Here is a 21,062-nt window from a genome sequence, read left to right as displayed (position 1 = left end):
GCATCCGAACAGGAAGTTGATGTCGCTTCAACGTGAGCTCTGGGTGTGACATATCTATATAAATTGAAACTTCTTAAGTTAAAATGTCAATTAAGTGGCTGTGATATGTAGTTATAGACAAAACTGTAACGAAAATGTTGTAGACAAATGAACGGACGGACACAGTGATTTCTATATAACCGATTTATAATTAAGAACATCCAACACGAATTCGAGGGTGTGTATCTATGTGTGGTTACATGGCTATCTTTAAATAATGCAGCGTACTAGATTAATCATAGTTACAAAACAGCTTGGATGTATTAGATAACAGACACAGCCGACTCTTGAATGGAGTCGTAGAAATTAGATAATAGACATAGCCGACTCTTCAATGGAGTCATAGAAATTTAAGGGGGAAGAATGTATGTAAATAATAAACATTCATCGACGATTTTCTACTGTTAGCTCATTAGTGTTTCGGTCTGCGTGTATATTACATACATGTGCTGGTATTATTAGAAGCAATAACTAAAGTGATCACAGATGATACCACTCGCTTCATCGCTGCAGTCATTCACAGAAGTTACCGTATTACAGCGCTATGGCAAGACTAATCGAGGACTAACCCATCATAAGGTAAAATAGCAGATATCCCTTTCTTCATCTATTTTTTTTACAATATGGATGCTTGAATTGATACCCAAATTACTTTTGTGCACTTGATTCACCAACATACATATCCACCCTATTGATAAACCAGACCTAACACACCACAGTACACCCATTTTTAGCATAGTGGACGCTATTCTGATATGATACATTCTTAACAATGTATGTAGCATTGATCAGCATTAGTACGAGACTTCGTCCAAATATATACTTAATGAAACAACGAAGTTATAAAAAAAAATCAATAAGTTTACCCTATTATTATTGATTGATTGATTGACTGACTGACTGATTTATTGATTGATTTATGTATTTATTGATTTATTTATTTACTTCATTTATTTATTTATGTATGTAAATATTTTTTGACTTATTAGATATGGTATAATTCGATGGTTTATCACTTTTGTAGTCTTATATGTGTGCCCCCATACGAACTAAAGGGCATTCCTCCGATTCTAATGAATTGTCTTTTTGTAATATCCACATATCAGAAGTGACTGTGTAACAAGGATAGACCATCACTATAAGAGTTGTACATAAAAAAAGCCTTTATATAATTAGTTTATAATGTAAGGTTTTGGTCTATATATAAAAGTCTTTTTTTTTTGCAATCAGACAGTTGTATTCGACACCTATGTGTCATTGTATCTTCTTGTGTTTCCTTTCTTTTTTATTTGTGTTTTTATATATATGCAATAAGGCACTTATAGTCAAATGCTGAACCCTAATTATTAAAATTAGTGACGGATTCAAGATAGCTCACCGAGGTCAGGAGGCTGAAGGGCGCAAAAAAGGAATCATTTCCGATCGGGTTTTGTCGCAAATTCATATTTGCGGTATGCAAACTTAATGAAAAGTCAAATATATGGAGGCCGTATGTCGGGTCTACCCGCCTCTGACTCGACTGTGGCTATTTTAAAAAGGACGATTGAACTGTATCTGTAATCTCTACCTATAGGAAATAAAAAAGTGATGATGATGATGATGATGATGATGGTGGTGATGATGCAGTTATAATCAACAATCGTGTATCTTGCTTTAAAGCATACTTATACTCCTTAAGATTTCAAAACTAACTTCCGTTTACAGCTTATTTCTAAGTTTATATATCTTTATCACGTAACGAAAGAACAAAATTGTATGTTCAACAAAAAGCACATTTTGAACTTTTAACAATAAAAGAACACCAGGGTTTTCTTTTTACAGACGCAGTAAAGACAGACAGAAATGGCATTGGCGGACGCGATGGATGACATAGATTACAAATTGATTAACTTTAACATAGAAGAAGCAGAACACCGACACCCCCTCTGGTTGACAGAATCACATTTTATTTATATCCTCTATAGGGACGATGAGGGTCATTTAAATTGCCACAGAGACGCTGCTGGAGAGCCTATATGTTCGCCGAGGTAAGGTGTCGATGTTATTTCTGTAAGTTCAACAGACAGCCTAATTGTATGTTGAGGTAAAGTATTTGTGTCTCTGTTCCTATATTTGTTCGTGATACATAATGTATTGACATAATCTCTGTTGAAACAAACATTGTTGACTTTAGAGTATGGCAATATCATTACTGTTGCTGTCGTCAATGCCTGGTACAATGACGAAAATATCGGGAAGATTATATTCAGCCACGACTACAACTTCATCATACATAGAGTCAACATCGCTTAATTGATATACATATACATCTTCCCCAAGTTCAAATAACAATAGGTGATTTTGTTCTTTTTTAACAGACGACTTTCAAACATGTGCATGAGGGAAATAGTCTGTGATGGAAACCAAATCCCAAAAATTGACATGGAAACCATCCCAGCTGATCTTTACCCCATGTTGTTGGCAGAAGCGATATTCCAGCGACAGATTCATGCAATAGATTTCCTTGTATCAACATGGCCTCACTCTGTTCTTGACCTCCAGAGTGTGATGCCCAAAGAGGATTTGGTAGAACCCTACCTCCTTACACTTCCCATAGAAGGTCTCGACGGAGTTACATTTCTGGACTGTATAATATGTGGTCTTCTCAGACGAAAAGAGTCTTCTCGACTGAAAACCGTAAATCTTTGTGGGTTCAAACAAGGTACGCTCGATTTTAGCATGCAACCTTCAATCTTTTTGATGAATGAAAGATAATAGAACATTCAGGTTTTTTATTTTTTGCCGTTTACATTTTGAGTCAGTGGACAGGGGAAAGGAACTAGTTAAGGAGGAGGCGAGAAGATGAAGTAAGGCGGTTGTGGAGTGAAAACAGGGGAAAACGGGTTACCTTTTAAAAAAATAATTAGGGAAGGGAATTGGGAACTGAAATTCATCCTAGTTATCCACCCAACTGTAAATTCTTCAGTTTTCAAACAACTTATGTATCTATTGACTTTCTAAACTGTGTTAAAACATTTTTATTTGATCAGACAGGACCCTGAGTCGCGAGATATGTCGTCTCCCAATGCTATGGATACCACCTCAGGATCGTACTGTGAAGCAGATATTTGATACCGTATCGAAGACAGTACGTAAGTATTGTTAAAAAATTCTATGCACAAATTGATATTTTTTTGCGCTTTTACCCTTAAACAAACAACAAACAAACAAACAAACAAACAAAAATCAAGTTCTTAGATAGATGAAAACAAACGGACTTGTGAACTGAAACAGGACTGAATGATGATACGCATTTATCTTAATTAAATAGTTATAATCTGTGTTTTGTAAATGAAAAGAAAAATGTTGTGGTTTTCAAGCCGCCAGTTTTTATTCCTTTTTTTGTTTCCATTTTTGTTTTATGATGTTGTTGTGTTTTAATTGTTCATAATATAATTCCAATGTATGTCAAGCCACTAAAACTTTGTACAAGTTACCATACATGTACATCTTCAAATTTTCGATTTTAGACATAACAGAAGAAAAAGTTCAAAAGTATTTGAACAGAATAAAGTGTATTTATGAGAATGTGGATCCACATGTGCCACATGGGAAGGACTTTCGTATGTATTAGTGAGAGATTATATCATATGTATTATATGTAAATGTACATGACCGTCATGTTATAATTTCTGGTTAGCGACAACAAACGAAAAACAAACAAAATGACCAAAAGTTTGCATAACAAATAAACAGAAAAAAAAATAATAATAAGCAGAAGATAGAAAACAAGAAAACTGGTTTCATTATTATATTTCTGTTAAGCCTTAATCCTATATTGTTTATTTACGAGGGACGGGATATGCATGATCCGGTAACTAATGCTAGAACATGACCAAAGCAACACAAGTAACCCAAATTAACTAAAATGATACACACAGATATTTAAAAAAAATAAATGAGCATTCAACCTAGACTCTACTAAAACTGAGTATGGACCAGGGGCATTGTAGATACAGATACCAACACAATGCCGCAATACTTAGATCTTTGATTATCTATTTAGATCGAAGATCAGAATTGATATAGTAGTCGCCAGAGCCTTTATATTTGTAAAACCAGGTTAAGCATCTGCAATTATTTTAAACTACCGCAGGTCCGGGTGTTAAAAGAATAGGCCTGCAGCAGCGCTAAGCTTGTCGTAAAAGGCAACTAAATAGTGCTCAGAACCCTAGCCGGGAGCTAGGGCGCTGTGCCCACACAGCAACTGGGATGTGTGCCCCAGGTGGTGGAATGGGGTACCTCTGGCGTGTTACATGCTGGGGTTGTCAGGCTATAATACAGAAACCTGACCGCAAACCATAGTGGTGCACCGTGTTGGGAAAGATGCCACGTTCCTCGCACGTTAAAGAACCCTACTGTGGTATTCTCCCGGAGTAGGAACCATAGGGCTCCGCCACAGGAAGCTAAATTGCCCGACCCTACCCACCTCTCCCTATTTTCAGTGGCAATCAAAGTTGTTGACCCCATTGCCCTTGTGTCCCATCCCTTTTTCATTTCATAATCATTTCATGTTAATTTTATCATTAATTTCATGTTCATCGTCTGGATATAGCTGAAATATTGCTGCTCGGACGTTAAACCCCAACAAACAAACAAAAACATTAAACTACCGCAGGAAAATAGTCCAATTGGCATACCCCATTACGGTTCATATGCAGATAGTTAGGTCTACTTTATAGGTATTTATTATATATCATATTTAATTCTATGCTATTTACCCCAATAAACAAACCCAATAAACAATTTTATTGCGAACTAAATATTCTGATTAATATGGTTCGTATTAACAACGACCCAATTGAAAATAGTTGACCTCTAACCTCGTATTGTATAAGTTCCTGTTTATTTCTATGCATTTATCCGCATAAACCAATCATTCACTATTCAATATGTCGGTATATTTAAGTTTCCTAGAAATGCTTTATTCTTAGACCCTTGATAAACCATTTCACGTTTTAATTTAGCTAAAAATGAAAATGAGTTTATCAATGGTCATCAATCATAGAAACGAAATATAAAGAGGAATGCTTAGTATCAGTTGGAAGAGCTGTTTTCAGGCATTGCCCTCAGGCCCTGACGGATCCATATATTAACAAAAAGGGGACAATTGTTCCGGTCAAGATACTAATATAAAGAAAGAAGTTCCAAGCAAGGACAGTACACCCTGTTCCAGGCTACTATAGAATTATTTGCCGCTCATTTTTGCAAAACTTTCAACAAAAGGGTAGCATAACCCCCAAAACCATCCGGATATATCACCAACAGTATCGTGTATTTTTATTACGGTTACCGCCTCGTGACATCGGAAGTCCGAAGATGACAAATAAAAATGACACTTTGCTTATAGAGGATGGAATAGGAATTTCGATACTGCATTTCTCAGGAATTATGTCAGTCTGTGGTCTGGTGATATTGATTTTCGTAATACTGTGAAAATATAATTGTTTGCGGGGTATCAGTTTTCGTGGATTTCATGGGTTTGTAAACCACCAAGTTTGGTTCCCAAAGAAAAGAAAATTTCCCATTGTGTGTATGATAGAGTTGTCAAATCCAGGAATTCAGGAATCTACGAACTGTTCATTTTTTTCATTTTTTTCACGAAAATTGGTTCCCACGAACAAAAGTACTTTCACAGTAATTGTTCTTTTTGGATATTTGGCCGCTTGTTATTATGATAGAGCTGTGGATGTTTCAGGACTTTAAAGGCGCATGGCTAGTGTTTCATGCACCAGACATGCTTGTTGAAATTTTATTCTAAGACTATGGCGTTTATGTAAATGTACGTGTCTTTGGAACTAGGTGCCCAGTAATTTAGCGCTCTTGCATGACGCATAGGTGCGGTAAATTGTTTGACTTCAGCTATGTAGCTGATCAAATGAGAAATGGAGCTAGTTTAGAGGGACATTTATCTAAGGACATGCCTTGTTTCAATTATTGTGGCATAAGTTTGAATGATTTGGGAAAGGCCATCTAGTAGTTTATAATTCAATTATGCAGTATGTTGGTGAGTTTTGTGTTCATTCATCTAGGTGTAAAGCAACATCAAACCTGAATATATCGCAAACTGGCGCACTACTCACGAATGTTGTCTTATGTTTATAAATTGTCCTTCGGAATCAGAATGGTGAATTTAAGAAATAAAATCAAAGAGTTAAATATTAACCATTGACAATAATAAGCTTTTGTTACGATACTTTCCTTTTATCCCACGTTTTTTGCAATTTGACGATTATTCGATGCGCAAAAATTCAAACGATTGATATAAATTGATTCAGTACACGAGTACTTTGATTTTAATGATATTACAGTTCCATCATTTGTCTTTTTTAGTATTTGTTTTTGTAAATTTCATTACTTCAATGATCCTGTTTCGTTTAGTCTATTTGCCTTCCACGTTTACCTATGTTCTTTAAGTCCGAATCCTGACCCAGCAACTCTTAAGTGCCCTTTCTATACTGATAAAGTATATTTATACCAAAATAGACACGAATAGCGTTGCAACGTCGGAGAACAATTTTGCCTTTTTAATTAATAGCAACAATCACCATCATACTGGATTGTAAGATGACCTTGGATGACGTACCTATCGGTCTGGCATTGCAGGAGGGTACACCGTTTAGATTTGCTTGTCAGAGACTCTGGGTGGAACATATCAGCGACGTTTGTCTCCCTTTAAATGTACTGAACAGGGTTTTGGAACCAAGGGTGAGTATGATTACTAGTACTCTAGATGCACTAAACATTTTGGTCGAATAACGATAACACATAACTCTGGGACGAACATAACTAATACTCGAGAATGTTAGTACATGGGGCTTTTAGAGTTTTTATCACATGATATGTGGGAGTTTGCCTGATTCTTTCAAAGACTTGTACCTTATGCTTTGATCATGTTTCAAAAACCAAGAAGATACATACAGTTACAGTAACATTTTTCTAAAGGAAACAGTGGTTAGTATGTTGGTCCTTAGATTTATAGCACTCTTTTCTCTGAGCGACAATTTTAAAAGCCACGAACACAATAAACTAGCTACTAGTATATCATCCAAGCTATTTTACTGGAGGCTGTTTTTCTATGCCAAGCGCCATGCGGTAAGTGAACAACAGTCTTCTTTCATCCCCTTTTAATTTTACTTGAATCAACGTTTCGCCATTGATATTTATAATTGTCTAAAAAGAAACAGAACGAATGATAGCGTAGACAAGCCTAACTAGTTTAATACTGAGCTCAACACACGGATTGTTCAAAACTGAATTATTTTACAATCCATTTTGACAATGTTTCTTTTTCAATTTTAGGACTTAACTCACTTGGAAATTGAGGACAGAGAAGTATGTTCGGATGACTCACGGTTAGAAGTTTTGCTGGAGGCTTTACTGTTACTTCCTCATATCAAATGCCTCAGTTTACCTAATTCTATTCACTGTGACGAAAATGAGGAGGCAGCATTGAAACTCAATTATGTTTTAAAGCAAATGACAAATTTGAGGAAATTGAATTTTACTCTTTGCAACTTACGCGGTAGACTGAGCGTTTTGCTTGGTGGCCTTCAAAAACCGACAACATACCTTTCTTTAAAAGATTGCCGGTTGTCCCATTCAGATATTCTATTTCTTCTAGAATGGAACTCAACACCAGATCTGTTAGACCTTAACCTCAGCAGAAATAACCTGCAAAGTTCATTTAATGACATATTAACTCTTGTCACTATTCTCAGGAGTATACGTTGTTTTTCGATTTCTTACTGTTGCTTTAGCGTTACTGAAATATACAACATTGTCACAAACGCCACAGGTTGTGTATATATAAAAACTCTTGGTATACAGAGTTTTGTACCGTTCTCCGAAACAGACAGCAGAAAAATACTTAAGGAATGTTGTTTGCTAAAAGACTTACAAAAGTGTTTAATTTCGCCTGATACTCATGCCTTTTTAGGGAGCAATGATCTTGAAAGGTTTGAAACACGAGAGAAGTATTTAGAAATATGTGAAAAAGTTTTATCAGAATTTAATCGTACAGATATTGAACTAGAATAATTTAACCATTGACAAGGGTGTGAACAAAATCCTGTTGCGTCTAACGACCTCTCTGGTTTATCAGAACTTATACAATTTTCTGTGGGTTTTAATAATAATTATGGCAATAAAAATTGTATTGTATAATGTTTTGTAAATAAAGCCTTATCATGCTCAACTTGTTTATTGTCATTTCACATACTTTTTAAGATTTTTTTTTATTCCTCTACGAATATTCATTTTGTGAAAGCTTTTTCTGTAACTAGCCAGCTGATACTTTCGTTACATTGTACATAATAATTTAATTGACCTTAATATTGTCTGGAAAGTTTGTTTTTTACGGCAGTCGAACGACTGACCGTTCCTGGTATTTCCATTCCTTATTGAACCAGGGTTCAAGGATTATGACCATAACATGCAATTATATGTTTCCTGAGATGGACAGTTGCTCCTGGAAGGAAAATATAACCTTCCGTCTTCTGCCGAACAAAAAATTGCTGTACTGCAAAAATGAAAGTTAACTATACGGTATTTTTACGGTATTTTGAAAACCAAATATAAAAAGTGTTTACCAATGTCGTCAAATTACATGGCAATAATTCTTTATTTTTATCATTTCATTAATCATTTATCATAATGCTCTCCGTTCATTTGAAAATTGTGTAAATTTTCTTTCTTTCATTTAGTCATTAATTTCTAATTGTAAACTGTACCTCCGTTCTTTGGAAACGTATGTTTATTGGAATACTTTACCATTGTCATTTGGTTTGGGAGAATAAATAATTAAAGATTGCATGGTTGCAATATGAACAAGGGTGATATGCCTAATCTATGCCGTTTGAAAACGTAATCAAAATTGTTTAAATGTCAACTTTGAAACAAGAAGATATAAACCAAATAAATAAACAAACAAACATATCAAAATTCAATACAAAAATATGTGTTAAAAGTTTCATCAGACTTTTTTTTCGTGCAGATATTGAACGTGGAAATTTGAACCCTTTTTGTAAAACTGACTGCCTTCCATCCTGGATTCTGGTAAGACTTTCTTTTACTTTCGGCACACGTTATAAAGTTTCTTAGAATAAAAATTTTCGTTTTCATACTGTCGAATTGGCTTATCGAATAGGCTTTAGATAATTATATTTCATAAAAATGTCGACGCAACTTTAACAAAATCAATATAGATCAAGTCCGAAAAAAAAGAGGATAAAAGGAAGAACTTGGTCTGTCACACCATTTGTCATTTTTATTCAGTTTTAAATCTTAATTTTTCCATGTACAATAACTCACGTTTTATATATTTGTTATTAGTAAAGGCAATAAAATTGCAGTTCAAGCGTGCTATAAGATAAGATACAAGATAATGAACAAAGAAAAATAACCAAAACAAAACTTTCAATAAAATAAAAACAAACAAACAAACAAAAACCAAAGAGGCAATTTTCCATTCTAAGGTGGGTTACCTAGGCGACAAATCAAATATTGTAGTAGTGTAATTACTGGACAATAAAACAAATATTTCTAAGTTGCCACCAATTAAACAGTTTATAGGAAGACAATGGAATGAATGAATTCTGGAACATAATGAAAGACCACTTCTGCATATTTTATGAATCCTTGACTGTAACAAAGGACACTGCTAATACCAAGTGAATTTGATAATAAATCATACACCAGACTAATATCATTTGGAAAATCCAAAATCGACAAAGTAGCAATATTAATTTTCATTTATACAGATAACCATGACAACACAGTAATTACAATGTTGATATATACAAAATGACCGTATTTAAACAGAATGTTGACCCTTGTTGTATTTATCAACGATCAAAGGTGTTAATTTCTAAGTCAGGACACTGCGATATATGATGTATGACATTCTCCTAGTTAACACTGACTTGACTAATTAATTTCAATTATGGCAATACACAGATCGAGGAGAAAATAGATGTGATTAATCATAAACTTGTTATGGTCAATATCTGATATTTCAGGTACATTTTTTCGATATTAGTGCATTTGTAAACCAGTCACCATTTCAAACGCGATGGTTCTATTATAGAACAACAAAAAAAACTTGTACACATGTATTGTGCTTTGCAGCAATACTTTTTTTATTACAATGCCCACAGATTTTAATTAATAAAATAAAACGAACAAAATAAGGGTGATAATTAAATTAGAAATGGCAAGATATGAGAACAAAATCAAGCGTATTTCACATAAGGAAGTAAGAATGAAATTATCACGAACGATGCATGTTTTATTTTGTCCAATTCAACAAACAGACCTTTATTTTTGACATAATACTAGGTTTAGTCCGAGTTGCTCATTTGCTTTTGTTACTTTTTATGTATGATTTTAGTTACTTTATGTTCTTTGTTGTGTATGTCTGTTTTCCATGTCTGGTCTTTGCCCCTGGATTATATTCTTTTGATTACTCTATAAACTTGGTTCCCTTGATTACTCTTTAAACACAAAATGTGCCGTTTAATATATAAACAACATGAATTTAAACACACTACCTTTAGAAAAGACTAACTCTACTATGATCAATTGCTGTTTCACGTCGATTAAAATAGATCTGTCAAGTCCAAATTTTCTAAATCTCTAATTGATACAAATGTCAGTTACTAACAGATCTATCGTTGATCGGCCATTTTCGTCAAGTTTGTCTATTCATAAAAGTAAAATTAATTAATTTACGGCTAATTAATACGACAATCGTCAGCCGACCGATGGATTTACCGTTTATTGATAGATAAAGGGCAGTCTGCATCGTTAACATGGAATTCCCAAATCCTTTGTAATAGTAATGCTACCAGGCTAATTACACTCTTGCCGTATTATGATAGTGACATATTTACTGACACTGCATGTTTGATATAATATCAAATTGATAAAGCAATGGACGTCTCAATCAGCCTTAGCCACAATTCTATAATAATTATAATGAAGGCAATAAAAATTGTCCTTCCTCATACAATCATAATGATATGGGATACAAGGGTAAAACCAGAACGTTTGTATCATATGGTTATTCCTTACATTGTAGTATTAAGGGTGACACAAAATGACTATTTGGAATGAGATGAGTAGTTTATACCTACAAACGAACCTGAATTACAAATGATATGATGATTCTCCAAGACGGTTATAGTGGGAAACGTTCCAAGACAAAGACGTGGGGTCATGGAGTTAAGGCCAGAGAGGAGGGATAACAACAGATCAACCGCTAGGTGAACCAATTTTAACCGACTTCTTAAATCAGGTATGCCGAAGGCTGTGCTCCACCAAAAACAAGTGTTGGTTATACATATCTGATTATATACTAATAGCCGTTACCGACAGACTACCTGTTAGCTAGGAGCGGTCGTAGCAGATCCGAAAGGATAGTCAAGACAGAAAAAAAAACCAATATATCAGAATTTATTTTTCGAATGTAAGGGTAACAATAAAATTACTGAACACTGATCCAATCCATAATCAAGTCAAGTCCAAAATACACAGGGATAAATACATTGGTAACAGATCAGAAATTTTTAGAATCCTAAAGAGTTGAAAAGAAAAAAAATCGAAAGAAATGATACGGAAGGAATAAGACACTAATAAAAAAAAAACATGGCATCAAGAGGCTTTTAAAGGAATTGTAAGTCCAGCAAAAAGCAGTGGCAACTTCCTTACGACGGCTCAGCGGATTCCAAACGAGGAATAAATCTAACTCGAGAAAATAATAAATCAAATAGAGAAACATAAAAAAATTAAATGTATAATTTCTCTACGGCTTAAAGTGAATTTATATTGGACAATAGTAATTATCAGTGGGTATAGTTCAATTTAAGTTTTGTTAAACTGGAATGTTGTGTGTCCCATGACAACCATTAGGAGATAAAGGTGGGAGGGTTCATGAAATTCTGGATGCAGTAGATAGTTAATGGTTGGAATATCATTTATAATCCAATAAGGCGGTCTCGAATGAAAATCAGTGAAATTGCAAAAGGCTAACAAGAGTTTTATTGTGCGGCAATTACAATTCCCAGTGTAGCTATAAATCACAAGAACAAAAATGTGATGAAAAACGTTTTGCGTCCTTTATTTGATGTTATCTGAATTTTTGTTTTTTTTTCTTAGTCTTATCAAGTCTTATTTAGTCTTTCAACATTTCTATATATGTATTCACTATTTTCACGTGTTTTTGTATCGATTGCCATTTATTCTATTTTATTGTATCTATCCATCCTATGGGATTTTTTGTAATTCTTTTCTGTCTATTTTCCTCACAAGACCGCACTTAAAATAATTTAAACCATGCATTTTGTCTGTATATCATTGTTTTTATGCCTGTTTCACACAGGTGTAGAAAAACCATGGTTACAATCATTTCCAATTTGCCAATTTGTATAATTTAAATTCATAAAACTAAACAAAGAATAAAAAAATCGCGACAAACATATAAAATAATAAACGTGACATACTATGTATTATATTTATGTAACATTTAACTTACGAAAATGGGTTTTAAGGTCTGCATCTAAGAATATGCGTGTTTAGAATAAATCAGTCTAAATTTGCCCACATGCATGTCATTTTTCTTCCTAGACATTTTATTCAATAATTTTTTTTATGAATTCATTGAAGTATACATTGTTTTATGACAAGCTTTTTATGTTAGATGGGCGGAAGTTTGTATGCCGAACATCGTAACTATACCAGCCGTAATATTTGCAAACCCTCTATCAAATGTACCTAACAGGGTCAGGAAACTCTCGGATATGTCTGTTTAATTAACACCTTTTACCTCAGATATAATTACATTGATATCAGAAAATTATAACATCTGATCGCTTCATCAAGAATCATTGTGCTTAATGTAGCTAAAGTAATGATTCCAAGTAACATTCAAACGCACTTAATCTAATATAACATCTTCATACGTTGCCAGTTTAGAGGCCTGGTAATTCGGTGAAACGGTCTTTAAGCATTAATCGATGGCGCTAAATTGCAAATTTTCGCCCGATGAATACTAGTATTTCAATTATATAGATCAACGGTATTGCAAATTGTTCCCACTAACAAGTATGGAAATAAAGTGAAAATTTGAAAAGAAAAAAAAACCCAAAAAAAGAAAAAAACAAAACAAAACAAAAACAATTACTAACACAAATACAAAAACAAAACAAAACAAAATAAAACAAAACAAAAAACAATGCTAAAATTACAAATTCTGTGCCATGGCATTGGGTACGACAAAAACAACTTATGTAATTATATATTAGTTTAACATAGTTTCACCACCACCCAATGTATTTATGGGTACTTCTTATGTTTTAAATGTAAAATTATAAAATTGCAACGATACTGATAATTTTGACTTTAAATTTGAACGGTTTAATTTGTCAACTCATATACATGTACTCTCGATATCGGACTAAAGGCCTAATTTTATACATGCGGTTGAGTCACTTTCACTAGAGTGGGTACAAATCGATATTATGTTCCTAAAATATCGTTTTATGACAATGTATTTTACAATATTTCTTTTAAGCGTTAGTTTCTATAATTAATATAATTATTGATCTTTCTGACATTAATATTTAATAAAAACCTCTGGTGAAGTCAGTTAACCATATTGGGTTCTGGCCAATGGTACCTATTCATTACACAATACAGGGCTAATTATTCGATCGTTACGGATGGGCACTGACTTCTAACACATTAAACAGAATAATGGCCGCTGGTGGTTAGAGTTAGACATTTTAAGAATATCAGAACTGTGTGACCTGAACTGGAAACTGACCAATATCAGCATAGTTATCAAAATGTAAGCAGCAGTATCCTGGTAAATTGGAATAATTGGGCTATGCAGATGCAGTACTTTTTAGAACGATAACCTGGTTACATGGGGTTTCTTCACATTAATAAATGATTAGTACTTTAAAATACAAAATGCAGCACACCTTCATTATATAAAAAAAACTTTGAAAAGATAAAAATAAATTAAATTGAATTTTCCACTTCTAATTTTTCCTTAAAAAAGGGGTACACAGAAATGTAAAGACAAGATTCATTGCAGGAAAAAATCGTCAAAGCGTATTAAATAATGGATGATGTAAGATACTAAAGATAACTTTTTTAGCAGAAAGGGATTATGGACTTATGTTAATCTGTACTACAAAAGCACATTTTGCTGCACAAACAAAAGTACTTATCTCGAAATGTCTACCTCCAAAAAAAAAAAAAAAAAACCAAAAAAAAACCACATTTTTCCCGAAAGAATATTATACATTACGACAGCAAATTTGCATTAATTTGAGCTTAAACCAAAATATCATCTGCCTCTTTGACATTCCTTTATCTCGTTCTTGCTGAAAAATTGTACTCATGATCACGTAAGAAAACGAATTCTTTTATCAATGACCTACAAATGAGTGGAAAGATTACCCATTTAGTACATTCAATTTGTATCTTTTAATTGAATTATGAACGATTGCATTGACCCATATATACTTAGTTATTCTAATATATGTTAAAAAGATAAAATAACAATTCATAATCAATGGATATTGTAAGCTGCTTAAACCCTTTATTCGGTTGTGTCTTAATACCAATAATCGAGAGAGTCAATGTATTCATGGTTTGTGATTCATAATATTTAACATATATTTCAATAGCTGAAACTTTCCAATCAATTTGTATTGTTTCTGCGCATGGTTGCCAGAAAAAGGAGACAAGGGTCATCATCCGAAAGTGTGCGACCATGTACTCCACCTGAGCAGGAAAGTACGGGGCAAATCGCCAGTAGTTCTAACAACCAATCAGAACTCGTCCTGTCGTTTACAAATGACAACAAATGCACGTGGACATTTGGTTATATTTTCGAATGTCTGCGAAGCAAATGGCAATCAAAGATTTGATAGCTTAAGTTAAACAGATGTATATCTGTGAAAAGGTGTTGCTAATGAGCTTCGATATGGAGAACAATTTTGACGAGGCACATCATGTTGCTTTAGCAAGAGACCAGGCAATTCACGATGTGGCTATGAGGCTCAGGCTTATTGGCGACGATATGGATAAAAAGTACTCTAAGACGATTGTGAAGGATTTAAATGAGTTATTCCATATCAATGTCTTTCGAGATGTGTTATTGGAGTTAAAACAGCATTTTGTACAATTAACAGGATATCTTCACCCTAAATGAGCTTCCATAAGGTATGCGTATTAATATTATGTTTAAAATAGACCCACCTTTTGCAATTATTGAAGAAAGATTTGCAATAAGAAAAACTTGCGAACATATTTACTACATTTAACAAATTGTATTAAAGTAGAAATGAATGCATGAAATATATTCAATTAAAAATATAATGCTGTGTTTTGTTTTTCAGATATCGTTAGTAACATTCCAGACACTCTGTCAAATATACCGGTGCTATAGAATCACAACCGCCTGCCACAGCCTGCAAATACTTCTCATTCCGCAAAACATCACCAAAAGACACCCCGAATCGCTTAAAACTTGCATAAGTTATTAAGCATCACATGGGAGTTTCCAGTTATTGACGTAATCTTTAAAAAAAACTTTACTTTAAGCATGACAGTACAGAAAGTTTTGTTGTAAGTGGCATAATCATTGAAACAATGACATTTATGAAAGACCCAAGAATGAAAGTTTCAGTGGTTACGGAGAATTCAAACCAGAGATAATGGGGATAATTAATGCATTGGTATATGATTATCTATGTGTCAGTAACATTTACTAATTAGATATGCGTAAACCAGAACTGATCAGATACTGATACAACTAAGAGAGGTCTCATTCACGAGTAACCGTAGGATTAATGTCTTAAATGAAAGTTGTAATGTTGTCATTTTCTTGTTGAAATGATGTATATATGAGTTTAATTATCTCCCCCCCCCCCTGAGAATCGTAAATTAATTTCATCACAGTATTAATTATATTATTTGTCATTTGCTTTTGTTTGCTTGATTGACCTAAAGTACTGTACCACCAAATTGAAAAACGTTTTATTAAATTTATTTATTTAATTGCTTGTAGTTGTAAAGATCAGAAAGAAAAACTGTGTGTTTACTGATGGGATTTTGATTCTAATACCACTTGAAAGTTTTAAATTGTTTTGATCATATACTTCCGAAACACAAATTTCATTTGAAGGTGTGAAGAACCTTGTTATTTTCGTTTAAGTTTGTTGAAAAATTAACAATTACTTCAATACTATTTGGATTAAATAAGGGATTAAATGTTCTATAATGATACATTTTATAATTGTACAAGTGTCATATTGATTTCATTGCCTGGGGTATAGAAGTAAAATATGTAGTTATTGCTGGCAATAATGAGGTGTATCTAATTTAACATTTTACAATGCATGAAAGAAAACGAAGATGAATAATGTATATTTTCATGTATGCATAGACAGCACAATGAATCATCAGATATAGGTTTTTCAATAATTAACTTTAAACTGAAGAAATTCAGTATAGTTTATCAGGTTTAAACGTCTTTTGACGATAAAATATAACATTTTCATTACACTTGTATCAATTTACATTTTTATTTACATTTTCATACATCAAATACTTCATGTACTCCGGTGACAATCATCTTAAAATGTATTTTCAATTACGAACAATTAAAATCAATAATTTTACTGTAAAATTACCCATTGTAGATGTATAAGTGGAGCTTGCAAATATTTAGTTTAGTAAATGTTTTGTTAGTAATGCAACATATTATGGATTCAGATCGTTTATATTGTTCTCAACTGATTTAGCTAAGGTTTATGGAAGGACTGTGACACCAAAGAATGAAAAAAAAATGTGTTCATTTGTATCTTTGCATTTTACTGCACATTAAAATACTTCTAGTCAAACATGTTTGCGCGATCAGATCGGAAATTGACATGATATTTTTGCATGTTCGACGAAGATATGTGTTGGTAGATAATGTCTCAGTTTATCTTAAGGCCATTGTTTCATTGGTGTGTTTAGACTTATAAATGTTTTAAACGTTTACCTCTATCTGTGATAAAATATTTGTGTGTATAAATATATGTTTGGTGCAATCACTCAGGTGCCATTGTTTTACAGTTTATCAAAATAAAATACAAAATAACAGACATTGCTGTTTTGATTTCCGAGATTTGCTTATGATTAGGGAGGATCTGATTCAAAGAAATAACATTTCAAACCAACTAATTACAGAAGGAAACTACGTGTACAAACAGACAAATAGTTTTAAAAAAAGATAATTGTCATATCTTTTAAAATACTGCAATAGTACTATTTTTCGTGGGCACCAGTTTTTGTTGGTAGGCCAAACCACGAAATTTGCGCCCCAACGAATATTTGATTTCAATTGATGTGCATACTGAAAACTTCAAAACCACGAATTCAAGAATCCATGAAAATTGGTATTCGAGAATTAAAGTACTTTCAAAGTAATTATAAAGCAAATAAGAAGTGCCTTCGATTTAAAAAATGGCAATAGTAAAACAAAATGGAAGATAAAAAAACGCAAAAAATTAACAACCACTAGATCATAATTTAAAATCAAAATCTATAACAAACAAAACAGCTCGGTTTAACCAGACATTTGGGTAACAGACGTAACACTTCGAAATCACGATTTAGCACATACACATCAACAGAACTTGTAATAAAACATGCTAGGTAATTTGAGATAAATTTTTGCATTTGTTGCCATTTATGTGAGCTTTATTCTGCATTGCACAAGACCGGCGTAGACTTGATGTATTTTGACACTTTTTGTCACTTTAGTATAACTTGAATTTTATAGCATAGAAATTTTACTTGATGTGAAAATCAAACAGAAAAGTACACTAAGAAAAACATGGTTTGTAATTTACTTTTGTTTTTTGAATTACTAAACAAATTACTTAAATAAAAAAAAATACAATAAAATAAAATGAACTCACATAGGCAAGAAAAGAAGGACTTATAATCAAACTCGTAAAAAAATGTTAGTGTTTAATGAAAACAATTATAATAGTATGTTTATGTTAAGTACTCTATAGAACGAAGACATATTTTTTACTTCAAAGTTTTGGGCCCAAGCGCCACGAAACTTCAATCATTACTAAGTCTGAGAAAATTCCCAACTTTCTTTCGGCATTAATTTCAAAGATTTTGATTCGAGTTACCATGGAAATTAATAATATTCTCGGACTTAAGTATTTTTAAGGTTGTGTAGCATTAGGACCAGTTATGTTATATGCTATGTATAGAAGATACACATAATTTAAAAAAAATTAAAAAGATATCTGAGATGGTTAATAAAATCATGAATGCTAACGCGTTTAATTGTGTACCATTAATTAAATGTGTCATATAATGCTTACAATTAATGTAGGTATCGTTTCGATCTAGGTTAAAACTGTTTCTTTTTTCAAAATGCTGTTCTATAACGACAAAGAAATCATTCATTACAATTAAAGCTAGGTAACTAAACTTTTGAAAATATGAATTTCATATATTGAAATTATTTATTTAACTCTCTTAAGTAATAGAGTATTTTATTTAATTTTGATCTTCGTTTCTAGGATTTATTTTATCTTATACAATGATAAACCCCATACAGACAAACTCGTCATAGAGTTCTATGCAGAGATTTTTGTTTCATGTATTTTTTTCTTTGGCAAATGAAAAAAAAATCTATTTATATAAGACATATTGATAAAAAAATATCTATAATTCTATCTTTGTTTAACAAATATATTTCTGATCAGATCCGGCATAAGTGCCACAAAACTTGAAAAAAATTACTTATAATAATAAATTATATATATATCCTCAGGTCTCGTAGTTAGACTTGAATCGATTTGAATTTAGTTAGGCACGTATTAGAAACGTATTAGGGACACAAAGAAAACAATGTTATCTCGCCATGGCGACTTATATTATCCCCATAATGCAAACAGATGCAAAGGCGATTTACTTTTTTTTCTAGAAAAGCAGAGGACGCTTACCCTACCGGTGCACCTGGTCGATGCTCCCGGTTTTTAGTGGAGTCCGAGTTGCTCATTTACTTTTGTTACTTTGTATGCATTATTTTAGTTACTTTATGTTCTTAGTCGTTTTTGTCTGTTTTCCATATCTGATCTTTGTCCCTGGATTACATTCTTTTGATTTCCGCTAGAATTTTGCTTCCCTTCATTGCTCTTTGCTATGGCAATTTATTATTTTTCTTACATGCCCCTAAAACGTTAAGTGCTCATATCATTGAAGAAATAATGTTTTCTTTAAAGTGGCGACTCAAAATGTGATGCCTGTTCATTTTGTTTGTACCTATAAGTCAAAATGAAGAATTAAAATATTTTAATTTGTAGATGTATATTAACGTCCAATGGTTACATTCTCCTCAACATTTTATACCCAATAGGCACTTAATGTATCTTTTCCTCTTGCAAAGGTTGTTCTGGGTTTTAAACTTCTCGAAAAACTGTTGTAAAGAACATTTCATAAACTCAAACATAATTTAAAAACAGTAAAATTGAAAACCTGAAAGGTTAAGAAACAAACGACTAATGAATAAGGTTTTGGTCGGTTAAAATCAGAAACTGGCAGGTGTAAAAATTGTATTCAATTTGCCTTGTTAAGTGGAATCAGCTGGAATTATTAATAGACTAACTAAAGAAGTAGAAATTGACACGAGATCGTTGACCTCTATATTGGAGGAATATTATTATATCATGTTAACATCTCAACGATAACTAGATTGAATACAAAACAAATTATGGCATATAAATGTTCTGCAGTTTTATACACAAAAATTACTTTTCTTTCACCGAGAAAAAGAATAGGCATTGAAGTGATTTAAAATGTGATAATTTTGTGACAAAACAACATTTAGAAAGAAATAATGTTATAAATTTGGCATTGGTTTGGTGTAAAAGTAGGCGGAGCGGGGTCTTTTAATTGCAATAAACGTTTGAGTGGCGTGTAATCGGATTAAATGATCGTTTAATTACGTTTGGTATTTATACCCACCAAGAACACGAATTATTTTAATCCCATTTTAAAGACAGGGTATGATGCCCTTCCGAAATAAGCAAACGTGCGAAAAGTCGCTTGAATGAGTTTCAAACATTCTTGATATCATTAATCAATTTATTATTTATAAGTAGAAAGATCGGTGACCGAGTGACGGAAAGGAAGACATTTGATAGACAAACAGCGGTGGCGTACTGAATACGAATGTATTATACGGGTGGTCAGGCCATTCAAATGGAAGTAATCAGTTTGAAGACTACGGATGTTGCCAATTGTCCAGGCTAATTGTAAATTAAGAAGAGGTTGAGACAATTAAACAAAGATTTATCTCAGACAATATACAAAGACAATATTCTGATATTTTTCTTATTCGCTCCTTTTCCTTCCCATTTGTAAAAAAATGACATTTTAAAAGTGGATTGTGATAGAAATAAGTAAAAAATACAGTCATACCCACATGCTAATGTATACCTTTAAAATCTTAAATGAGTTGTTTGTTTTTTTAAAACAATGTATCAAGTCAAATCAACTACTCTGTGTATCATCGAAGATGCGGGAAAAACATTGAGATTTTGTTATGGACACAGGACAGGTTATTCTTGTAACATTTTCAATCTATCAAAATACATATAAGAAAACTTTGTTCTCTCATATTTTGTCGTTTCCTTATTGTTCAATTACATTTGTTGTATTTTTCCTTAACAAATTGGCACCACGCAGTAAATACGTTCCGTTTACCTTTTGTTTTGAAATAAAAGAAAATAATCTTATTTTTTTTTTTTGCGTTCTTAGTTGATACTCTCACTTTTTAAAAAGTGGTATATTCAAAGTATTAATCTGCAAGAATGGCATTTTACTTCATTAAATATGTTTCTGGATAAAATTATCAGGTATGTATCAAACATTTCAAACTTGGGTATATTCATTCT

General features: G+C 32.7%; 1 protein-coding gene across 1 annotated transcript; it reads left to right on the top strand.

Moving 5' to 3' along the window:
- Nucleotides 1–229: 229 nt before the first annotated feature.
- LOC148608280 (leucine-rich repeat-containing protein 14-like) lies at nucleotides 230–8,275 on the top strand. Its single transcript, XM_088543759.1, has 7 exons — nucleotides 230–618; nucleotides 1,861–2,066; nucleotides 2,397–2,740; nucleotides 3,069–3,170; nucleotides 3,549–3,641; nucleotides 6,617–6,786; nucleotides 7,381–8,275. The coding sequence occupies exons 2-7, from the start codon at nucleotides 1,882–1,884 to the stop codon at nucleotides 8,116–8,118; spliced, it is 1,632 nt and encodes a 543-aa protein (XP_088399885.1). The 5' UTR covers nucleotides 230–618; nucleotides 1,861–1,881; the 3' UTR covers nucleotides 8,119–8,275.
- Nucleotides 8,276–21,062: the final 12,787 nt, after the last annotated feature.

The sequence above is a fragment of the Perna viridis genome, chromosome 9, assembly GCF_037379345.1.
Source record: "Perna viridis isolate PV_CMFRI_1.1 ecotype Kerala chromosome 9, ASM3737934v1, whole genome shotgun sequence".
Taxonomy (NCBI): Eukaryota; Metazoa; Mollusca; class Bivalvia; order Mytilida; family Mytilidae; genus Perna; species Perna viridis.
This window is presented reverse-complemented; position numbering and strand designations above follow the sequence as displayed.

Bases quoted from the DNA above. Each gene is read 5' to 3' on its own strand.
- LOC148608280 (XM_088543759.1), top strand. From the start codon at position 1,882: ATGGCATTGGCGGACGCGATGGATGACATAGATTACAAATTGATTAAC. The intron at 2,741-3,068 runs GTACGCTCGATT...TTATTTGATCAG, and splicing joins TCTTTGTGGGTTCAAACAAG to ACAGGACCCTGAGTCGCGAG. The intron at 3,642-6,616 runs GTATGTATTAGT...TTTAATTAATAG, and splicing joins GCCACATGGGAAGGACTTTC to CAACAATCACCATCATACTG.